This window comes from Rana temporaria, chromosome 1, assembly GCF_905171775.1.
Source record: "Rana temporaria chromosome 1, aRanTem1.1, whole genome shotgun sequence".
In the NCBI taxonomy this organism is placed as follows: Eukaryota; Metazoa; Chordata; class Amphibia; order Anura; family Ranidae; genus Rana; species Rana temporaria.
Genome location: NC_053489.1, coordinates 632548116 through 632571177, shown reverse-complemented (window position 1 = coordinate 632571177; position 23062 = coordinate 632548116). Strand labels below are relative to the sequence as shown.

At 47.4% G+C, this 23062-nt stretch overlaps 1 protein-coding gene across 2 annotated transcripts in view; it reads left to right on the top strand.

Moving 5' to 3' along the window:
* The window catches only part of STK32B (serine/threonine kinase 32B), a 363206-nt gene that overhangs the window by 279347 nt on the left and 60797 nt on the right, over positions 1-23062 (top strand). For both annotated transcript variants that reach the window (XM_040335410.1, XM_040335411.1), the window contains exons 8-10: positions 13390-13493; positions 14692-14808; positions 21923-22048. In XM_040335410.1, the coding sequence (XP_040191344.1) occupies positions 13390-13493; positions 14692-14808; positions 21923-22048 (347 nt within the window). The remainder of the gene's footprint in view (positions 1-13389; positions 13494-14691; positions 14809-21922; positions 22049-23062) is intronic.

The window sequence follows — 23062 nt, the reverse complement described above, 5'->3', positions numbered from 1 at the left end:
CCTTTGCATGGGTTGCGCCTCCTGGGGAATAACTTTACGCCGGATGTACGACTTACACAAACCGCGTATATTATGCGCCGGGCGCAAGTACGTTCGTGAATCAACGTATCTCCCTCATTTCCATATTTGAATAAGAAATCAATCTGAGCGCCACATGCGTCCAGCGTAACTTTGCGCCCACGATACGCCAGCGTAGGCAAGTTACGTCGGTCGGAGGAAGCCTATTTTTAGGCGTATCTTGGTTTCTGGTTCGACGCATAGATACGACGGCGCACATTTGTACTTACGACGGCGTATCTGGAGATACGTTGGCGTAAGTGCTTTGTGAATCCGGGCCATTGGCTTTATTTTCATATATAAGTCCAGTAAAGAAATTCATTCTACAAGCATTACAACCCTTTGACTCTGTATAACATACAGTAATTGCTCACTGAATGTTTATTCATTCAACTTACAGGAAGTCAGCATTGGCCATTGCGTACAAAATAGTGCTCAGAAAAATTAGATTTTACCAGATTAGACATTAACTATCAACTGAGCAGCACAAACTTCCTTGTGTATCTTTAAATTAGCCTATATTATAATACCCAGCTGGTATAGAAATGTTGGTATTGTGTGTTCCTTCCCTTAAATATAGCAAAACATTTTCACTGTTGTCTGAATACATGTACAGTAAGTGACAGTTATTTTTCTTACCACTATGCCCGCTGTCACATTACATGATTCTTATCAGTCAGGACTGAATAGCAGCCGCGGTGATTGCATGTCATGATGGGGGATGTAGACTATAAGGCTGCACATCCGCTAAGCTGCATGAAAAGAGAAAAACGCTCACATTAGTCCAGTTTTCTGAAATAAATTTAACTCTCTCACCATTCTCACTCTGTACAGGTTCAGGGGAAAGTGTGAAGGATCCATTATCTGTTTTTTTTACCCAGCGCCATTTACCAGCTTTGTATATTTGTGATCATTATGGAGCCCTAGTCACTCACACAGTTCTTTATAATACATTTTCTGAGGAGGGAAACAAAGCTCAAAAGGAGAAATGGATACACTGGACGGAATTCAAGAAAACATGGAGTTATGCGGAAAACCTAAGGGTTAAGGATTGACAGGGACCAGTGGAGGTTGAATGAATCAATGAATGAAAGACTTATATAGCGCGGCACATGCAAACTAAATCGCCTCTGGGCGCTTGTTGTTCCTGTCTCTTGACATCAGAAGAGCAGAGTTTTAATCTGTCTTCTGAAGGCCAGGTGGTTTTCCTCCAACCGAATGCTGGTTGGTAAAGCGTTCCATAATCTAGGACCTTGGAAAGCAAACCTTCTTTCTCCTTTGGACTTGTATCTTGCTTTGGGTACCTTGACCAGATTTTGGTCGGTGGATCGTAGAACGCGATTGGAATTGTGGGGTTCTATCTTGTCGCAAAGATATTGCGGAGCCTTCCCATGGCGTCAGACAGAGTGCTTTAAATGCAATTCTGTCTTTTACTGGCAGCCAGTGAAGGGTTCTCAGCGAAGGTGAGATTGATTCCCATGTTTTTTTCCCAGTCACAAGTCTGGCGGCCGTATTTTGAACGACTTGCAGACGAGAGATTTGGTACTTTGGGAGTCCGAGGTACAGAGCATTTGCATAGTCCAGTCTGGAGTTCACAATTGTTCCCACCACGACTGCTACGTCTTCTTTGGGAATAAATGGAATAAGTCTGCGTAGTAGACGCAACAGATGGTGCGATCCGCTGACTACTGACCCTATTTGTGCGTCCATTGTCATGTAGGTGTTGAAGATGACCCCGAGACTTTTGACTTTGGAGCTAGGGTGATGATTTGGCCCAGAATGGGCGGGGGTGTCCAGGTTGGTGCCAGTTGACTCTTGCGGCTGGCATGAAACATGAGAAGTTCTGTTTTAGAGCTGTTGAGTTTAAGATAGCTCTTAGTCATCCAGTTTTCTATCAAAGAGAGACATTTCTCTAAACTGAGATGATGATCCTTTTTGTTGCAGATGCGAAAATACAATTGCGTATCCTCTGCATATGAGTGATAGAGTAGTTCTTGGCTACTGATGATTTCAAAGAGAGGGCGAAGATAGATGTTGAAAAGCACCGGCGACAGGGGGGACCCTTGGGGGACTCCACATGACACCATGCGCTTTTCAGACGTGAAAGATCCCGGTTTCACTGTTTGTGACCGGTTTTCTAGAAAGGAGGAAAACCATGGTAAATCACCTTCTGCGACTCTGGCTACTTCAGCCAGTCGCGTCAGTAACAGTTTATGGTCTACCGTGTCAAAGGCTGCGCTTAGGTCCAGCAAAACCAGGAGACAAGATTCTCCTTCGTCTGCGGCCTCAAGAGCGTCGTCCCATATTTTAAGTAATGCTGTTTCCGTCCCGTGTCCGGGACGGAAACCTGATTGAAATGGATCAAGTAGATTATGGGTATCTAGATGCTGTTGCAGCTGTTGTACCACTACTTTCTCCATTACATTGGAGAGAATGTTTAGACCTGTTATGGGATGGCGGTGAGTTGGGTCCTTAGGGTCTAGGGTAGGTTTTTTCAAGATGGGCTGGATTGTGCCCTCTTTCAGCAGGGAGGGCACTGTGCCTTCCTTAAATGACTGGTTTATAAGCTGCGTGATAGGTGGTGCCAGGATGTCGGCACATTCCTTCAGCAGTTTAGTAGGAATAATATCATTAGGTGCTGTGCTGTTTCGCAAAGCACCAATGATAGTTTTTGTGGCATCGATGGAAGTGGGTTCCAGAGTGAACATTGTTGATTGTGGAAAGTTTTCGTGGGTGTTATATGGTTGATTGAGGGGGGGGGGTTGAAGGGGGTATTGTTTTGCCGAATGCTTTCCCGGATTCCCTCAATTTTGTTGATGAAGAAATCCGACAATTCATCGCAAAATTCTTGGGAATCTGAGTTGGGGGCTTCAAGACATCCTGGATTCATGGTCTGGGTGACCATCTTGAAGAGTTTGCGGGGGCGGTTTAAGGCGCTGTTGATAGCCATAGAAAAATGATGTTTCTTGGCTTTGAAGATTTCTTTATGGTATTTTCTTGTTATTGCCTTGTAGATGAAGAGGTTTTCCTCTGAAGCGCTTCTTTTCCAGGCGGCTTCCGCCCTTCTGCGCTCTTGCTTCAGTAGCGACAGCTGGTTGTTGAACCAGCTGGACTTGTTTTTACGGATGCGGGCTTTGCGTTTCGGTGCAACTAAGTCGGCTGCCTGTAATAGGGCTGCATTTATGGCATCCAGTGTATCTGAGGCTATTTGATGTTGATGGATTGTTTTGATTTTGTTTCCCAAGGTAGATTTGAAGAGTTCCGAATGGAGCTTCTTCTGAGATCTAGTCCAGTGTATTGACACCGGCTTGGGTGCTTTTATCAATGGGGGAGTTTTGGAAATTGTGAATTTGATTGCATGGTGATCTGTCCATGGCAATGGTTCATTTTCCAGAATGCTTATTTTCAGATTTTGTCTGAAAATTAGGTTGAGCGCGTTACCTGAAGCATGTGTGGGCTCACATATTAGTTGCTGTAGCCCTAATCCTTCCAGGTGATCAATACAGGCGTCGGCAACGGGATCCTGTGAGGAGTTGGCCCAGAGATTGAAATCCCTGAGCAGCAAAAGGTGTTTGCTGTTAAGGGTATAAGTGGAGATAAACTCCGTCAATAATGGTAGAAGCTGTGATTTTAGCCCGGGTGGCCTATAGCAGAGAAGAATGTGGACAGTCTCCTGGGGGTTTGTTTGTAGTTGAAGAGTAAGGGTTTCCATGAATGGAAGAGGATTTTGAAGGACCGGCTTAGTGATTGCAAGGTGAATCTTGTGGATCACCGCCAGGCCTCCTCCTCTTTGCCCTATTCTATTTTCCGTTATAATACGATAGTTTTCTGGCACCAGTTCTCTGAGAATGGTGTTACAGTCGGCAGAGAGCCAGCTTTCTGTAATAAAGAGGCAGTCTAGATCGTATTGTAGTATGAAATCGTGGATTTCTAATCAGTGTTTTACTGCCGATCTTGTGTTGATCAGAGCACATGATATGTGCTTAAGCTGGGATGAATGGCTAAAATTTTTGATAGTCGATCGATTCTCAAAAGTTGCTCTGTTATTAAGGCTTTTTTGGTGACGGCTGGTAATACTGTGGCGAATTGCCTCAGATCCCAAATAGTTTCTGCAGCGTACCGCTGCTTGGCCATAGTCGTCAGTCGCTGGGGGGGGTGCCAGTGTTTAAGTGACGCTGGAGAGAAGATTCGCTGAATCCTCTCTCTCGGCTTTGTCCAGAGGAAGGCAAAAAACCCTGGCCGTGCTAGGCCAATGTGCTGCGGCAGGGAAAAAAATTCCTTCCTGATCCCTGGAAAGGCGATCGGACAATCCCTGGATCAAGTGCTGTTGGTTGTGGAGGGGGGGGGGAGGGGGGGTGAGAAGTGTCTCTGTTGCTGGGGTGTACCAAGATGGCTGCCAGATGAGACACAGGACCCAGGCTTGGGGGGCTGTCAGCTGGGTGAAATGCTGGCAGTGCTGAGCTGGGTTGCTAATCGGGGGATGGTGGGGTCCTCCAGGGGTAGGGGGGATAATCTGGGAAATTTCTGGGCAGTTTGATGGCTTTGCTGGGCGTATGGGAGGCGCGCCGCTAGGCTAGTCTTTCCTAAGACGCGGCGGCCGCAAAATGGCCTAGGCTGGCGCGGATGTGGAAAAAGGCGCCGAAACACGCCAAAATTAAGCCAGGGGGTGGCGGGGGGATGCCTCAATCGAGGGTGGCCGTGTGGGGGGCGATGCTGGGTAAAGGCGAGGCGGAGAGCCGCAGTGTGGGACCGGTGTAACGTCTGTCCTGAAAAGGACGGCCGTCAATGGTTTCCGGGGGTGGAAGGCCCTGAGAGTCAGGGTCTTACCTGAGGAGAAGAATGGGTCCAAGGGGAGGAAGGAGCTGGTCCTAGGAGCTGCGGTTATCTCGTGCAGCATGGGGTTTACAGGAGCCTGCCTGCCTAGCTTCTGTCTGTCTGGTCCCTGGGCGGTTGGTTGTGAAAAACAGAGCGGTAAGAACAGTAACTGTGAGGTAGGCGGGGGAGGGGGGACGGGGAAATAACTAGGGAATAGAGTATTTCAGCATGGGGTTTTCCTTTTAAATGTTGTATATGGCTATACTTCTGTCAAGTATCTATCTTGAACCATGTCAGGAGGTCTATAATTTAAAAAAAAAAAAAATAAGAGAAAAGAAGGGAGATAAAAGGAAAACCACGAATGATGCGAAACCTTAGTTGAGACGCTATAAGCAACCAAAATGTGAGCAAGTCTCGTGTTTCTTACTGGTGGAGTCTGATATGGTATAAAAAAAAAATAATACATTTTCTACTTATCCAATCTTTGTCTTGATATATCTAAGCCCTGCATTTGCAACAGGATAAATACGGTAATAACTCAAGGTCCTTCAACGGGCATGTATAATTTATTTAGGGCCTGTGTCAATTTGTTTTTGTTTGTTTTAAGTGGACCTGTTTGAAGTGGATCAAATGCAGGTCAGAAGGAGGTCAACTGTAGGTCAAATGCATCTGTTAGGGATCATTTACACTTTCTTCAACTTCAACACACATTAAAAGCGCCTACTGCTTGAAGATGTTTTTTTTATGTGTTTTTGATCCTTCTGTAATGCTTCATTGGTGCTTTCTTGAAGCTTTAATGAAGCTTGGCAGATGCCCTGTGTGTTGATATGTCATGCCTGCAATTTCTCCAAAACAAAGCAAAGGTAATGCTTCTCTCAAAAGCTTGAGGTGCTTTAAGCATCAAAGACTTCTATGGAGGCTTTGAAGAAGCTTTGAAGCACCACTAAAGTGACATGGGGTATCGATTTTGAAGCAAAGCAAAGCCAACAGAAGGTGTGAACTGGACTGTAAGCTAACCATTTTATTTAGTGACAGCTGCTTTGATTGGCGTTCAGAGTGCTTTAAAAAAGTGTGTCCAATGCCATGTTTTGAAGCAAGTGTAAACAATTTCCCAATGATCTCAGAAGCATCTCAGACTGATGCCATCAACAAAAGCCCAAAGCCTGTCTCCTGAACCATGATCCACCCAAATCAGGCTGATCTGCGGTAAATGCATGTTTTTCATGGACCAGTGTTTAACCAGAAAAGCCAGTCTATCTAGCTGACCTTGTTTTTTTGTTTTTTTACCACTTCAGACTCCACCAAACACTAGAGACTTGCTCATGTTTTTTGGCTTCAATCGTCTCTGTAACGGTTTTGCATCATTTGTGTTTTTTTTTTTTTTTGCGCTTTCTTTTCATTTTATTATATCAAATTTAAGGATCAAGTGACCTTTGTAAATCCAGTAGTGGTCACCTATATATGTATCTTTCCATACAACATTCCCAAAACCTCCACAATATATCTGCCTCACCCCTACCACCCCTGCGGAAGGGCCTGCCTCTTCCTCTGCCTGTCATTTTTTAAATGACCCTGCGACAAAAGTCTCTAGAGAAGCGCAGTATATGTGGAAGAAGGTATATAACAAAATCTGTCGTTTTGGGGGGCCACTGGTTTATTTCACCAGTTATGAAACTTTTTATTCAAGATTTTTTTTTAATGTGTGTAGAAGAGGAAACGCAGCGAAAGAGGCAAAAATCCAGCAGTAACCAAATACACCGCCAGTCACAATGCTGCACAATACAAATCCACTATAATATGCTTTCTATATTCGAAAGTATATTCTAAGTGTATATTGCACCTATATACTGCAGTTCACAGCAAGTAGCACACCTATACCAGTGCTTGAAAGGACTTTTGTGGACCTGTTAAGTAGCGATTTGTGTCGCTAAACTCTGTCCCTACTCCAAACAGCACCCTGTCCCTGCACTGACAAAAAGTATATGAATGTATTAGACACCTATATACTAGAGCAAGTAGCACACCTATACCAGTGCTTGAAAGGACTTATCCTCCCTATCTGTTGGTCCATCTCTCCCTCTGAACTCCCCTCCTCTTCCTCTCTTGTGGCTATCCACGTGACGCCTGTAGACACATCATCATTGATGTCACCTTCCCCATCACTAACAGTAGAGATCTCGGAGTAGGCAGCAACAGCGGGCACCAACCTCCTTGGGCTGATCTGAGTACTGTTGTCAGACTGCTGAGTGCCGGCTGTTGCTACCCCCTCTTCCTGATAAAATGCCAAGAATGCCATCCGAAATGTCTTCTGATGGATCAAAAATAATTCCTGTGACTCAAGCGGGAGTGGACTGTGGTCTGTGGACCTGTTAGGTAGCGATTTAGGTAGACACCTATATACTAGAGCAAGTAGCACACCTATACCAGTGCTTGAAAGGATTTTTGTGGACCTGTTAGGTATCGATTTGTGTCGCTAAACTCTGTCCCTGATGGAATTGCCAACCTCTCCCTAAACTGACAAAAAGTATATGAATTTATTAGACACCTATATACTAGAGCAAGTAGCACACCTATACCAGTGCTTGAAAGGACTTTTGTGGACCTGTTAGGTAGCGATTTGTGTCGCTAAACTCTTTCCCTGATGGAAACACCAACCTCTCCCTAAACTGACAAAAAGTATATGAATGTATTAGACACCTATATACTAGAGCAAGTAGCACACCTATACCAGTCCTTAAAAGGACTTTTGTGGACCTTTTAGATAGCTATTTGAAAGAATACAGCCTGTCCCTGCTCCAAACACAGCACCCTTTCCCTATACTGACAAAAAGCAGAATGTAAGATGGCCGCCAGATCAGGTCTATTTATAAGGTCCATGTGCTCAAATGTCTCAATTGGCTGTCCTGCACCACCTGATGGATGTGTCATATGTCAAAGTTCCTACCCATGTAACATTCCGGGCCACCGCGAACATCGCCAGATGTCAGACGGTTTGGCGGACCGCGAACAACCAAAGTTCGCCGCGAAACGTCCACCTGGCGAACCGGCAGGCCATCTCTAATGGGGACTGACACTTCCAGTTATCATTGACAAACCACTTTCAAATCAGCCTAAAAATATACATTCTTCCATGACTGACTGTAGCAAGGACTGGTTATAAAATAAAATATGTAGACAGTATCTATTATAACTGCTTGGGAAAAAAAATTCTGTATCTGACCTGCACATTCTCTCAAGGCTTTACTAGTTAATTATGTCAAATCTCTCAGCAGTTTGGCAGCAGCTTTAGGAAATTGCTGCAGGCATCATCCCGGTAATGTTTTTTTCAGAGTGGGCTTTCCAGGGATAACAACCGATGCAGCTAAAATCTGCTTGGTTGTTATCCCGGAGGAGCGGAAGGGGACATCCCCCTCCCGCTACCTTCCACCGCTCTTACTGGCCTCCCGTCCCACCAGGAGACCCGATCCGCGATCCGGTACTTCCACCGGCTAGAGACAGACTGGAACAAAGCCATAAATGGCTTTGTTCCAGTCTCCTGTATGTACAGTAAACACGGAAGCAGCATCACGACATCGCTTCCAGTTTACTCTGCTGTTAATGGCACCAGTCTTTAAAAAAAAAAATACAGTATTCAGAATCACTGTTTTTGGCGATCTGAATACTTTGAAGTGCAAAGGAGGGATTTAGGATCTTTTAGACCCCTGATCCCTCCATAAATAGTACCTGTCACCACCTATTACTGTCACAAGGGATGTTTACAATTCTTGTGACTGCAAAAAAAGTGATCAAATAAAAATAAAAACACAATGTAAAAAAAAACATAATTTTAAAGCGTTCCCTTCCCCGCGAGCTCGCGCAGCAAAGAAAATGCATAAGTTTTTTTTTAATTCATGAAAGTGTATTTTTCCCCAAAAAATTGTGTTTGAAAGACCGCTGCACAAATACCGTGTGACAGAAAATACTGCAACAATCACCATTTTATTATCTAGATTATCTGCTATATATATATATATATATATCATATTTATCGGCGTATACCGCACACTATTTTGCCCTGAAAATCAGGGCAAAATCGTGGGTGCGCGATATACGCCGATACCCGCTTTCCCGCCACGAGTTTGAATACTGCGCCCGCATATAGCGAGCGCAGTACACTCGTGAATCTTCGGGCAGTCTCGGCGCCTCTCGTACTGACGTCCTGACGTCCTGAGCGTACAGGACGTCAGTGCAAGAGGCGCCCGAGCCTGCCCGAAGATTCACGAGTGTACTGCGCTCGCTATATGCGGGCGCAGTATTCAAAGTCGTGGCGGGAAACGAGCGGGAGGACGCCGCAGAAGGACACCGGACCCGCCGAAGATGGACACCGGACCCGCCGAAGATGGACACCGGACCCGCCGAAGATGGACGCCGGACCCGCCGAAGATGGACGCCGGACCCGCCGAAGATGGACGCCGGACCCGCCGAAGATGGACGCCCGACCCGCCGAAGACGGACGCCGGACCCGCCGAAGACGGATGCCGGACCTGCCGAAGAGGACACCCGAAGCCGCAGAAGGACGCCGGACCCGACGAGGCCGCAGATGGACGCCGCGCAAGACACCAAAACTGTAAGTACAAAAAAACTAAAAATCTTTTTTTCCCACAGGATTGGGGGCCACTTTGGGGGTGCGCGGTATACGCCAGAGCGCGTTATACCGCGATAAATACGGTATATATATATATATATATATATATATAAAGATGCATATAAACAGGGCCGGCGCAACCACCAGGCGGACCAAGCGGCCGCTTGGGGCGGGCAGGTCCGCAGCCTGGGATGGGGCGGAAAAATTACTTTTTTTTTTTAATACTTTATGATCCGGAGTTGCCGCCGCCCTCCGGCGCCCCGCTCCGGTGTGCTAATGCGCCGCAGCGCCTGTCAGCTGCTGACTGGATGTGGCCCGGGCCGGGCGCAGCCAGTCCCGACTCCCATCCTTAAGTTACTGCCTGGTGAGGTGATGGATGACGCCGGTTCCTGGCCTGTACGGCACGGCACTTCAGTGACGACGTCCTCCTCTGCGCAGGAGGACGTCTGACGTCACTGAAGGGGCGGCCCTCCGCTGCTGGCGCCACAGAGGCTGCAGCAGTAGTACAGAAGAGTGACACAGTACCCAGTCCCGCGCCGGAAGATTGGAGAAAACAGCACAGGAGGTGAGGGTGGGGAAGAAGAATGGATGGATGATGGAAGAAGGAGCAAGGGGGGTTAATGGAGACTGGGTCGGGTGGATAATTAATAAAGCAGGAGGGCCTAATGGAACTGGAAGAAGGAGTGGGGCCCCCACTCCTTCTTACAGTTCCATTATGCCCTCCTGCTTTATTAATTATCCACCCGACCCAGTCTCCATTAACCCCCCTTGCTCCTTCTTCCATCATCCATCCCCCCTGGGCCCTGCTCTGCTTCTGCCATTCCTCCCCCTGGGGGGGGAGGAATGGCGGAAGCAGAGCAGGGCCCAGGGGGGATAGATGATGGAAGAAGGAGCAGGGGGGGTTAATGGAGACTGGGTTGAGACTGGCTGCACCCCCCTCTGCTGTCCACCTGGCTGCACCCCCCTCTGCTGTCCACCTGGCTGCACCCCCCTCTGCTGTCCACCTGGCTGCACCCCCCTCTGCTGTCCACCTGGCTGCACCCCCCTCTCCTGTCCACCTGGCTGCACCCCCCTCTGCTGTCCACCTGGCTGCACCCCCCTCTGCTGTCCACCTGGCTGCACCCCCCTCTCCTGTCCACCTGGCTGCACCCCCCTCTCCTGTCCACCTGGCTGCACCCCCCTCTTCTGTCCACCTGGCTGCACCCCCCTCTTCTGTCCACCTGGCTGCACCCCCCTCTTCTGTCCACCTGGCTGCACCCCCCTCTCCTGTCCACCTGACTCCATCCCTTCACCTGGCTGCACTTCCCCTCTCCTGTCCACCTGGCTGCACCCCCCTCTCCTGTCCACCTGGCTGCACCCCCCTCTCCTGTCCACCTGGCTGCACCCCCCTCTTCTGTCCACCTGGCTGCACCCCCCTCTTCTGTCCACCTGGCTGCACCCCCCTCTTCTGTCCACCTGACTCCATCCCTTCACCTGGCTGCACTTCCCCTCTGCTGTCCACCTGGCTGCACCCCCCTCTGCTGTCCACCTGGCTGCACCCCCCTCTTCTGTCCACCTGGCTGCACCCCCCTCTCCTGTCCACCTGACTCCATCCCTTCACCTGGCTGCACCCCCCTCTGCTGTCCACCTGGCTGCACCCCCCTCTGCTGTCCACCTGGCTGCACCCCCCTCTCCTGTCCACCTGGCTGCACCCCCCTCTCCTGTCCACCTGGCTGCACCCCCCTCTGCTGTCCACCTGGCTGCACCCCCCTCTTCTGTCCACCTGGCTGCACCCCCCTCTTCTGTCCACCTGGCTGCACCCCCCTCTTCTGTCCACCTGGCTGCACCCCCCTCTTCTGTCCACCTGGCTGCACCCCCCTCTTCTGTCCACCTGACTCCATCCCTTCACCTGGCTGCACTTCCCCTCTCCTGTCCACCTGGCTGCACTTCCCCTCTCCTGTCCACCTGGCTGCACCCCCCTCTCCTGTCCACCTGGCTGCACCCCCCTCTTCTGTCCACCTGGCTGCACCCCCCTCTCCTGTCCACCTGACTCCATCCCTTCACCTGGCTGCACTTCCCCTCTCCTGTCCACCTGGCTGCACCCCCCTCTGCTGTCCACCTGGCTGCTCTCCCCTCTCCTGTCCACCTGGCTGCTCTCCCCTCTCCTGTCCACCTGGCTGCTCTCCCCTCTCCTGTCCACCTGGCTGCTCTCCCCTCTCCTGTCCACCTGGCTGCTCTCCCCTCTCCTGTCCACCTGGCTATATCCTACCTCCACCTGGCTGCACCCCCCTCCTGTCCACCTAGCGGCACCCCCTCTCCCTCCACCTGGCTGCACCCTCCTGTCCACCTGCAATCCTTCTCCTGTCCACCTGGCTATATCCTCCCTCCACCTGGCTGCACCCCCCTCCTGTCCACCTGGCTCCATCCCTCCAACTGGCTGCACCCCCTCCTGTCCACCTGGCTATATCCTCCCTCCACCTGGCTGCACCCCCTCTCTTGTCCGCCTGGCCATATCCTCCTTTCACCTGGTTGCACCCCTCCACCTGGCTGTACCTCCCCTCTCCTCTCCACCTGGCTGTACCTCCCCTCTCCTCTCCACCTGGCTGTACCTCACCTCTCCTCTCCACCTGGCTGCACCTCCCCTCTCCACCTGGCTGCATCCTCCTCCTGTCCACCTGGCTCCATCCCTCCACCTACCTGCACCCCCCACCTGTCCACCTGGCTTTATCCCTCCACCTACCTGCACACCCCTCCTGTCCACATGGCTCTATCCCTCCATGTGGCTGCACCCCACCTCCTGTCCACCTGGCTGCACCCCCCTCTTCTGTCCACCTGGCTCCATCCCTCCACCTGCCTGCACCCCCTCCTGTCCACCTGGCTCCATCCCTCCACCTGCCTGCACCCCCTCCTGTCCACCTGGCTCCATCCCTCCACCTGCCTGCACCCCCTCCTGTCCACCTGGCTCCATCCCTCCACCTGCCTGCACCCCCTCCTGTCCACCTGGCTCCATTCCTTCACCTGCCTGCACCCCCCTTCTGTCCACCTGGCTCCATCCCTCCACCTGCCTGCACCCCCCTCCTGTCCACCTGGCTTTATCCCTTCACCTGGCTGAACCCCCTCTCCACCTGGACCAGTTCTGGTGCTAAAATTATTGAGTTTGTTTAGATTTTTTTTTTCGGGGGGGGGGGGGCGCAAGTAGCTGGTCTCGCCTAGGGCGCAAAATAGTCTAGCACCGGCCCTGCATATAAACATTTCCTAAAAAAGGAGAAATACTCTGCAAAACACGTTTTTAATATATGCACAACATAAAGTGGATATCAGCTTCATGACAAACTTCCAAGTTGTAACATTTAGTCACCGTGACAAATATATGTCAGTATACTTTTTGAATGTTCTTATATTTAAATTCGGTTTTCAAAAATGTTTACAATTTTTTTTTTTCCCTAATGTGTATGTGCTTACCTCAGTGAATACTCCATCCTTGAAGGTCCTGATGCCTCTCTGCATTTGAGAGGCGTATTGTTGGTTTGTTTTGGGCACTATATTAAATAGGATATGGATAGCTGTCCCTGGAACTCGCCAGTGTTAGTTGTATGACCTTTTCAATTTTTGTTATGTTTTGTTTGACTTTTACTATCTCATATGGGTATTAATATTTAATTTATGAAATGTACCCGTTTTTAAAAGCAAGAAGTAATTCAAGAGCCATCTTGAGCAGTCAACGTTTTTTTTTGTATGAGATAATGAGAGATATTATAATGTTGGTACATGAGGTCTTCTTAATACCAAGCCTACAGTAATATGGTAAATGGAAGTCATGCAGTGGCTGAATTTACCCTATGACACATATGTTTCTAAATGTATTGTATTAAACACAGAATGTTAACCTTGTTAATCTCTGTTTTGTATTTAAGCACCAGAAGTGTTTCAGTCTTACATGGAAGTGGGACCCGGGTATTCCTATCCTGTGGACTGGTGGTCATTAGGAATTACAGCTTATGAACTCCTGAGGGGTTGGGTAAGACTACACCATTTGTCATATATCATTCACTATACTACGGTGCAGATCCTCGTACAGCGGCGCAGCTGTACGCCGGGCGCAGCGTATCTAAGATACACTACTCCACTGTAACTTATTTTTTTTATTTCTAATCCACAAAGAATTTGCGCCGTAAGTTACGGCGGCATAATGTATCTTGGGCGGCGTAAGGGCGCGGAATTCAAATGGTTGTAATGGGGGCGTGTTTTATGTAAATATGTCGTGACCCGATGTAAACAAGTTTTTTTTTAACTGCGCATGCGCCATCCCTGGGGGTATCCCAGTGCGCATGCTCGAAATTTAACCGGAACAAGCCAATGCTTATGACGGTGACGTCATTCTACGCAAATTCCTATTCGTGAACGACTTGCGCAAACAACGTAAAAAATTCTAAATTATACGCGGGTACGACGGCCATACTTAACATTGAGTACGCCACCATATAGCAGCTTTAACTATACGCCGGAAAAAGTCAAACGCAAACGACGTAAAAAAATGCGCCGGCCGGACGTACGTTTGTGGATCGCCATAACTAGCTAATTTGCATACTCGACGCGGAATTCGACGGAAACGCCACCTAGCGGCCGGCGGAAAAAATGCACCTAAGATCCGACGGCGTACTAAGACGTACGCCTGTCCGATCGACCCGAGATGCCGTTGTATCTTGTTTTGTAGATACAAAACAAAGATACGACGCGGGAATTTTTAAATTACGCCGGCGTATCAATAGATACGCCGGCGTATTCCTTTTGTGGATCTACCCCTACATGTTTTACTGGAGCAAATGTAAGATTATACAATATTCTTTGGTAGATTCTGCCTCTCATGCTATAATTGTTCAAAAACATATATAAGCATAAATTATTTTATTCCCCCCAAAAAAGACACCTCAATGTTTTAATTACAGGTCAATATCCCTAATTAATTCTGGTACTATGGCTTGCAGTAATGAGTGGATTATCGCAGCACCTTGGTGTGAAAGGGCCCCAAGTCACTTTTTTGAAATAATAATAATTAATAATTAATAATAAACTTCAAATAAAAGACTAATTAAAAACTGATATTTTACTGTGTTTAGTTGTGATCTATATTTTTGATGAGAGCCAAATACATTTATATAATAATTCTTCTTACTGCAATCCCCTGTTTATGTCCCTTTTTTTCCCTTTTTTTCTAGAGGCCTTACGAGATTCACTCTACAACTCCAATAGACGACATCCTTAACATGTTTAAGATTGAAAGAGTGCATTATTCATCAACGTGGTGTAAAAACATGGTGGCGTTACTCAAAAAGGTAATGCTAGCTTTGGTACAGCCGTTTGAATACCAATAACCTACTACAGTAGTAATATGTTTAAGGGAACATGTCAAGATGACTGTTATCTGCAAGTTCATCTGTCTGACATCACACAAATAAAATCAATGGGGACCTTTTCTCCCAAAGACTTTTTTCACAGAAATCATTCTCTAAGTAAAGGTTGCAGACTTAAGCAGTTTGATGAAAAATCTTAACCAAAAATAAAATAAAAGCAAACCTTATAATATTATCCCCATAAATGAATCTGTGGCCAGGCTATGAACATTCAAGTATAAATCTATTTTTAACACGCAGTAAATTAACTTAAAAATAAGCCCACACTGACCTCTATGTGAGTATATAAATAGTATTTATTACAAGTAAATACATGAATACTAAGGTTATACCATTATGAGGCTATAGAACAGGGATATGCAATTAGCGGACCTCCAGCTGTTGCAGAACTACAAGTCCCATGAGGCATAGCAAGACTCTGACAGCCACAAGCATGACACCCAGAGGCAGAGGCATGATGGGAATTGTAGTTTTGCAACATCTGGAGGTCCGCTAATTGCATATCCCTGCTATAGAACATAGTTGTAGTTCGGGGGGCCTCACACCCCAGACTGACAGGTGGCAGCAGTGGAGTCAGGGTAGTGTGGATACTTCTCTTCGGCAGCCAATTAGGAGGGTTGATCGCCTCGCTATGCATGCCGGTTCGGGGTCGTCTTCGCCATCATCCGCCTGGGCAGTCGTCCCACCACTCCTTGTGTGGCCCTCATGGTCGGGATGTGTGCTTCAGTGTTCCTGGCTCCGGGACCACATTGGTCTGGAGCAAAGAATCTACCTAGCGCACTCAGTGTGTAGACTGGGTCTGCAACTGCAGAACTGTCCTGTGCTGTCTGTCCCGTGGGAGGGAGCTGACCAATGGAGAACCTGTCTGGGAAATACCGAGCACGAGGCTGGTATCTCGAGAGAGACCTACTGCTTCATCGAAGGGCATTTAGTTTCAGAGAGGCTGGACGATGGTCGCCTATCAGTACTGAGATGGCTAAACATTGTTCAAGGGAGATTCGGGTGCTTAATGCAGTGTTGAGAGGGATTTTGGACTGAGAACGTCTCCACCTTTATTAAAGGGGGCTCCCAGATTTCGATAAGCCCCCCGCCCGAAGCCCCCGACAACCAACAGTCAGGGTTGTCGGGAAGAGGCCCTGTCCTTATCAACATGGGGACAGGGTGCTCTGGGGTGGGAGGGCCGCAGTGCGCCCCCTGCCCCAGAGCACCCAACCCCCCCATGTTGAGGGCATGTGGCCTGGTACGGCTCAGGAGGGGGGGTGCTCGCTCGTCCCCACTCCTTTCCTGACCGGCCGGGCGGCATGCTTTGGATACGGGTCTGGTATGGATTGTGGAGGGACCCCCACGCCGTTTTTTTGGCGTAGGGAGGTTCTCCATAGAACCCATGCCAGACCTGAGGGCCTGGTATGCCCCATGGGGGGGAACCCATGCCGTTTTTTTATTTAAAATTTGGCGTGGAGTCCCCCCTCATGAATCATGCCAAACGCTGCGGCTAGAATTGGCGGGAATCCAAGTCGGATCCCTGTCGCTTCTATGACGCACTTGCTGGAATGTGCTTTTTCTATTCCAGCGAGTGTGAGATGTCGGCACCCTGTCGCCGAGAATCAGCGCGATGCTGTCTTGCTGGAAACACATTCTCTGCAACAGGTACAGTATAACAAAATGGATTCCCATATATAAATCCAATCCTCACTATTGCACTTCTGGAAGAATGGTCAAACATTCCCATAGACACACTCCTAAACCTTGTGGACAGCCTTCCCAGAAGAGCTGAAGCTGTTATAGCTGCAAAGGGTGAGCCAACTCAATATTGAACCCAACCGACTAAGACTAAAGTTCATGTGCGTGTAAAAGCAAACGTCCCAATAATATAATAATATAGTGTATTTGGCCTAAGGTCTTTTCCCCAACAAGGTGAGGATATGGAGCTAAAAAGCCTGAAATCAAATTTACCCTTAAAGTTCACTTGAGGATTCCTTTGTTTGTTTTATGTCTGCCCATCCAATCATTTTACATCAGGACCAAAGAGCAAGTCTGCCGAATAAGTGCTGCTAGTAAGAACCAGCAGTTATATCATCACTATTAATAGGGCTGTCACATAATATGGCAATTTTTCTTATGCTGCATGTCCTTGAGAATACCTTATTTTTTTTTTTTAAGCGGGTCCTTGACAGCGCACTCATATGAGAACACAAAAGAAAAATGTTCCCTGATTATCCAGCAGACACTAAATAAAGATGACACGTCTCTCCGCAAAACAACTCGCCAAACTGTTTTAAGCAAAGCTGTTTCGACAATATGGAAAACACTTATTAATATGTAGGAAAGTAGATGCAGCGTACCCTAGAATAAAAGAAGAAATGCCAGGGTTATTTAGTAGCAAGATAAAATGTGTTAGAGCAAAATATTTGTTAAGTAAGCTTTGGCAAAATAGGCAGTATAAATCCAAATAAAAAATGGTTTTCTTCTAGGTGCACTGTGACCAATCAGGACGCAAGCAGAGATGAGCAGACATTTCCAACTTTAAAAGCCAAACTGATCACAATATTTATGTATTTGCAAATTTAAAGCCACGGGTATGGTAGAGCCCATTGGCTCATCTGTGCATGTGCAGAGGTTTTACTGTGTATGCGCAAAGACAAGGAAGGTTTGGACTTCCCTGTTAGCAGTCTTTGTGCATGCAGCACTGATGGCCGGAAAAACTGGTGCATGTGCAGATGTGGTGCAGGGTTCTCTCGGGACCCAATCTTCACATGTCTCATCTACACGGGAAATGCAGAAATGCCGCTTTGAAGCAAAAATAATGTCCACTGGTAAGAAAGTAAGGGGGAGGAGGCAGGGCAGCCCAAGAATACATTTAGGCCCCTTTCACACTGGGGCGGGAGGTGCGGTGGCGGTAAAGCGCCGCTATTTTTGGCAGCGAGGAGGCTGAAATTGTATTTTTGGAGGGCAGATTTATACTGGACGAAGTCTTCCTGGGACTTAGTCTTGCGCCAAAGGCGCTCGAGAGCACGGCTGTGTTTTTTCAGACTTCTAGTATCATCTGTTTGCCAGGGCTGAAGGGGACGGGGCCTTATTCTGCGTGTAGTGAGGGGGGCCATTCTGTCCAGTGATGCTAGAAGTGAAGTGTTGTAGACAGAAGTGGCTAGGTCGGTGCAGGACAGGGGTGTGATTTTGTCATAGAGGTGGTCAGTCACAGAGTGTAGAAGAGAAGAGTTGATATGATGAAGGTTTCTACGAGTGACTGTTAGGCATTTGGAGGGAGAGGAGACGGAGGAGAGGGAGAGAGTGAAATTAATAGGGTAGTGATCAGAGAGGGGTAAGGATAGATGGAGAGGTTGCATGGAGTGCATAGGTGGGAAAAGACAAGGTCAAGGGTATTGCCTTCAAAGTGAGTAGGAGCATGTATCCATTGCTTCAGGTCAAAAGAGGAGGTTAGACTGAGAAGTTTGGACGTTGCAGAAGTGTTAGCATTAGTAGGGATGTTGAAGCCGCCAAGAATGATTGTGGGGATTTCAGAAGAGAGAAAGTAGGGTAGCCAGGCAGAGAAGTCGTCAAGAAAGGAGGATACTGGACCAGGGGGCCGGTAGATCACAGCTATCCTTAGACAAACTGGAGAGAAGAGATGAATGCAATGCGCCTCAAATGAGGAGAGTGACAGAGAGGGCGGTGGGTGAAGTACCTGAAAGGTGCTATGTGGGGCTAAAAGGATTCCAACACCCCCTCCTTTGCGTCCACTGGGTCTGGGGGAGTGAGTCCAAAGAAGACCACCGTGGGATAGAGCAGCAGAAGACGCAGTGTCGGATTCGTGAAGCCAGGTTTCAGTAATGGCGAGTAGATTAAATGAGTTAGTGATAAAGAAATCGTGGAGGGACGTGAGTTTGTTACAGACAGAGTGAGCGTTCAAAATGGCGCAGGAGAAAGGGAGTCTGGTCTTGGGAAGAAGAGAAATGGGAACTAGATTGTGTGCATTGCGGCTGCATCCAGAGGGTGTAGGGTAATGGGTGCATTGAGCACAGTTGCATAAAGGAGGCCCAGGGTTTGGGGAGACATCACCAGAGGATTGGAGAAGCAGGAGGGTGAGGGAGGTAATGTGGGAATGCGATTTATATGAGTGGACATTCCCCAGTGATTTGGAGCATTGGGCGTTTGACTTTAGAATTAGCATAAGTTGGTGAGTGCAGTAATAAGGAGAGGACAGAAGTGAGGGCGATACGTATATATAGGGTGTGGGGTGGACCAGAGGGGTGAAGGAAAGTCAGTTTGAGGATAGAAGACACAGCTGTCATAAGGGGTGGTACTAACTGCCACTTTTTTGGGCGACCAGTGACACTATTACAGGGATCAGTGCTAAAAATATGCACTTTCATTGTACAAATGACACTAGCTGGGAAGAGCTTAACATCAGGGGCGATCAAAGGGTTAACTGTGTGCCTGACCAATGTTTTACTGTTGTGAGGGAGGTGCTTTTACTAGAGGAAGACATAGATCTGTATTCCTGCTTTGCAGGTACGCAGGATCAATGCCTTCCTTACTGACAGAACAGCATCCCCATTCTGCCTTTGTAAAGAATGATCAGCGGGTGCTGGTGGATATTGGGTCCATGGGACCTGCTGATTAGCTCCTGCTGTGTAGAATTACAGCTGGAGCGAGCCCCCAGTGGCACGCACTTACGCCCGGTATCCTGTGCACATCACTTTAGGTCCTGTTCAAATCTGTGCATTGGTTGCTGAGCAATATGGTGGGATAGCTTGCCGCCCTTGCCCCAACTTCTGCTAGCATAGAGGCAAATACCTAATTAATTCTAACAGTGCAATACAAGAGGGAGCATGACAGACAGTGCACACAGAACCTGCACAAAACTTACCCAAAAACCTACGGCCCTCCTATGTAATTACATTGCTTCCATGTACCCATCACTCTCCCCTGCCATCTTCTTTGTACTGAAAAAAAAAGGCTGAGACCATTCCTGGTTGACAGCCACATACAATTTGAAGGAGAGAGACTGGAGAAGTGACTGTAGGCTTGTTTTGTTGTGCATAATGGTAGCTAAAGAGGAGTGCCATAAAAACACAAGCCCACAACAACACACTCCAGCTACTACATTATTATCCCTCTTACATGTGTAGTAGCTGGCTTGTGTTTTTGTGGTCTTGTGTTTTTTGTGAATGATGGCACCCCTTTTCAGTGCTACTACTCTCCCCTGAAAAGCTGGTGGCTATATATGGTCTCAGTTTTTATGTCAGTGTTATTGAAATCTTTTCAATAGGTGGAAGTTGGCAGAGGTCTACAACAGGGCTTCAGAGTGTGGGCTGCAAAGGAAGGGCTTTAGAGCCGACTGTAGCTCCTCCATCGGAGCACCCATAAACTGGGTTTCAGCCTGGGGTGGAGCTACAGCACAGCAATTACAGAAAAGCAAAGTGAAATAATTTTAACACCACTGCACAGATTTGAACAGGACCAAGTGCAATGTGGATTTAACAAAATTCCTGGCAACACTTTTTAAATTTAAGCTACCTTTAGGTTCTCAAAATCCCATTGTGAAGTAATCCACTTTATAAAGGTTAAAGTGGCACTAGCATGAAACTGTAGACCAGTTTGTTTGGTATGACAGTGATAAGCATGCTTCTCTGATTTACAAGGATCAGGGAGTGTTCAGTAAAGAGCCATAATCCTGAGGCCTCGTACACACGTCCAAGTTTCTCGGCAAAAACCAGCAAGAAATTGCTGTTTTTTTATTTTTTTCGCCGAGGAAACCGGTCGTGTGTACACTTTTCGACGAGGAAACTGTCGAGGATCTCGTCGAGCCAAAAAGAGAGCATGTCTTCTTTTTCCCGACGGCAATGGAGAAATTTGGCTCGCTGAGATCCTTGACAGCCTAACAAGGAACTCCACGAGCAAAACGATGTTTTTCGCCCGTCGAGTTTCTCGGTCGTGTGTACGAGGCCTGACTCTTATGAAGTATCTGGTTTGCTTTAAAGTGATACTAAAAGTAAAAAAAAAAATCTTTTAAAAATAACAATCATGTAATACCTGCTTTGTGCAGTGGTTTTGCACAGAACAGCTCAGATCCTCCTCTTCTCGAGTCCCTTTTCGGCGCTCCTGGCCCCTCCCTTCAGCTGAGTGCTCCCACAGCAAGCAGCTTGTTATAGAGGCACCCAAGTCAAGTCTCTGCACTGTGTGTCAATTCAGACATGGAGCCACAGCTTGGCCCAGCCCTACCCCCTCCCTCTCCTTATTGGCTCACTGACTTTATTTGACAGCAGCAGGAGACAATGGCGCCCTGCTACTTTGTCAGCCCAGGGAGAGTCCCGGATTACAGAGACTTTCATGCATCATAGATGGATAGAGATGGGCTCAGCTAAGTATAAGGGGGGCGGCTGTACACAGAAGGTTATGCATATAATGCATTAAGATTTAAAAAAAAGACTTCTGACTTTAGAACCACTTTAAAGTGTATGCCTTTGCAACGCATTTTTTTTTTTTTATTGCTTTGGATAGGGTGGGAAGGTGTTAAACTCCATGTCAGGTTTTTATTGCTGTCTGTGTACCCTTTGAAGAGATTCCTCCTCTCTGTTTGACCTGGTGTGCATTATCACAGGGACAGAAATGGATGGGAAATCCAAAATGTTGAAATTTTCACAGGAACAGGAAGTGAAGATAAATGTTCCAATAGAGACACCTATTCCAGTGACTTATCTGCATGCTTGTTCCAGGTGAGTTACAGAAATTACTGAAAAAAGAGTGTCAGCGAGACAGCCATGAAATTAACATTTTTAGAACAAGAGATCAGCAATGGCAATCTCTATGTTTCTCTTTTTTCCTTTAAAAATATATACTGAGATATATCGGCTTAGAAAATTGCCACTGCAGTTTTCAATTCTGAAAAGTGTGATGGCTCAGGGCATTTGTCTGACCTTGTCCTTGACTGGCCTGAGTACAATAATGTGAAATTGGTTGGTTGTCAGCATTTCCTCAGTTTTGCACAATTCTGATTTATGATGCTGTAATTTATGATCACTGACATTTTTTACAGCTTCTTAACAAGGACCCAGAGTGCCGCTATTCATCCTTATCTGACATTCAGACTTACCCTTACCTGGCTGATATGAACTGGGATGCCGTTTTGGAAAAATCTGTGACACCCAGCTTTGTCCCTAATGTGAGTTTTAAAGAATTAAAACTATGATGCCGTAATATATACTTGATATTGCTATGTTCAAGGTTTTGTTTTATGTTTATTTTTAGGTTGTGTGTATAATTATCATACACAAAATTTGTATTTTAAATGTATTATAGTTAATATAGGCTAACCTTATCAGCAGGTGCTAATGTGTATTTCCACTTTTGCAGCTAAATTTGAAAAAAACTTCACTATGTGTTTGTATCATGTACCAAGTGCTGGAGGCCAATGTAGAGAGGGCTTCCTTTGCAGCTAAGTTCCGGACTCCCCTGAAGGTGAGGCAGGAGGAGTCGGGCACAAAGTAGCACAGGTCCAGAAAACTCAGGAATACTACAGTTGTGATGAACAGAGTCTGCAGGCAGGTGGCACCTGTGAGGTGTGACAGGTCTGTAAAGTCACTGAGATAATAGAGTAGTCAACGCAAGCCGAGATCAGAACCAGGTGGAAAGCAGAGCAGACAAAGTCAGGTGGAAGCCGGGTCAAACACGAGAAGCAGGCAGAGGGTATCCATGAGAACCGGGGGCCAAGGACTGGAGACAGGCAGACAGGTCGGGAACAAGCTGGGTCAGAAACTAGGGATCACAGGAGCAAGGGATCACAGGAACACAGGTAACAAGCTGAGATCAGTCAGCAACTTCAAGCACTCCCTTATAAAGGCCCATGTGATGTGCTGCTGGAGACGCTGGGTCCTAGAGCCCTTCTCTTATTGTCGGTGCCCTGATAGTTTGTTATGTGTTTCTATTCAAACCGCATACCTAAAACAAAAATTAAGGAAAAAAAATAGATGTTTCTGAGGAGAAGGTGTCATGGCTGACTGCAAGCATTTCTCACCTAGCTTACCATGATCTGTCCCAATAGAGGGCTGGGGACTGGTTGAGTCCATTTCTCATTAACATACAATAAGGAGGCCCAGCTCCAAAACCTTTAACCTTTTGTTAAGACAGACAGTATTTAAATCTGTTACAAATGATGAGCTTGCTGCCTTCAGACATG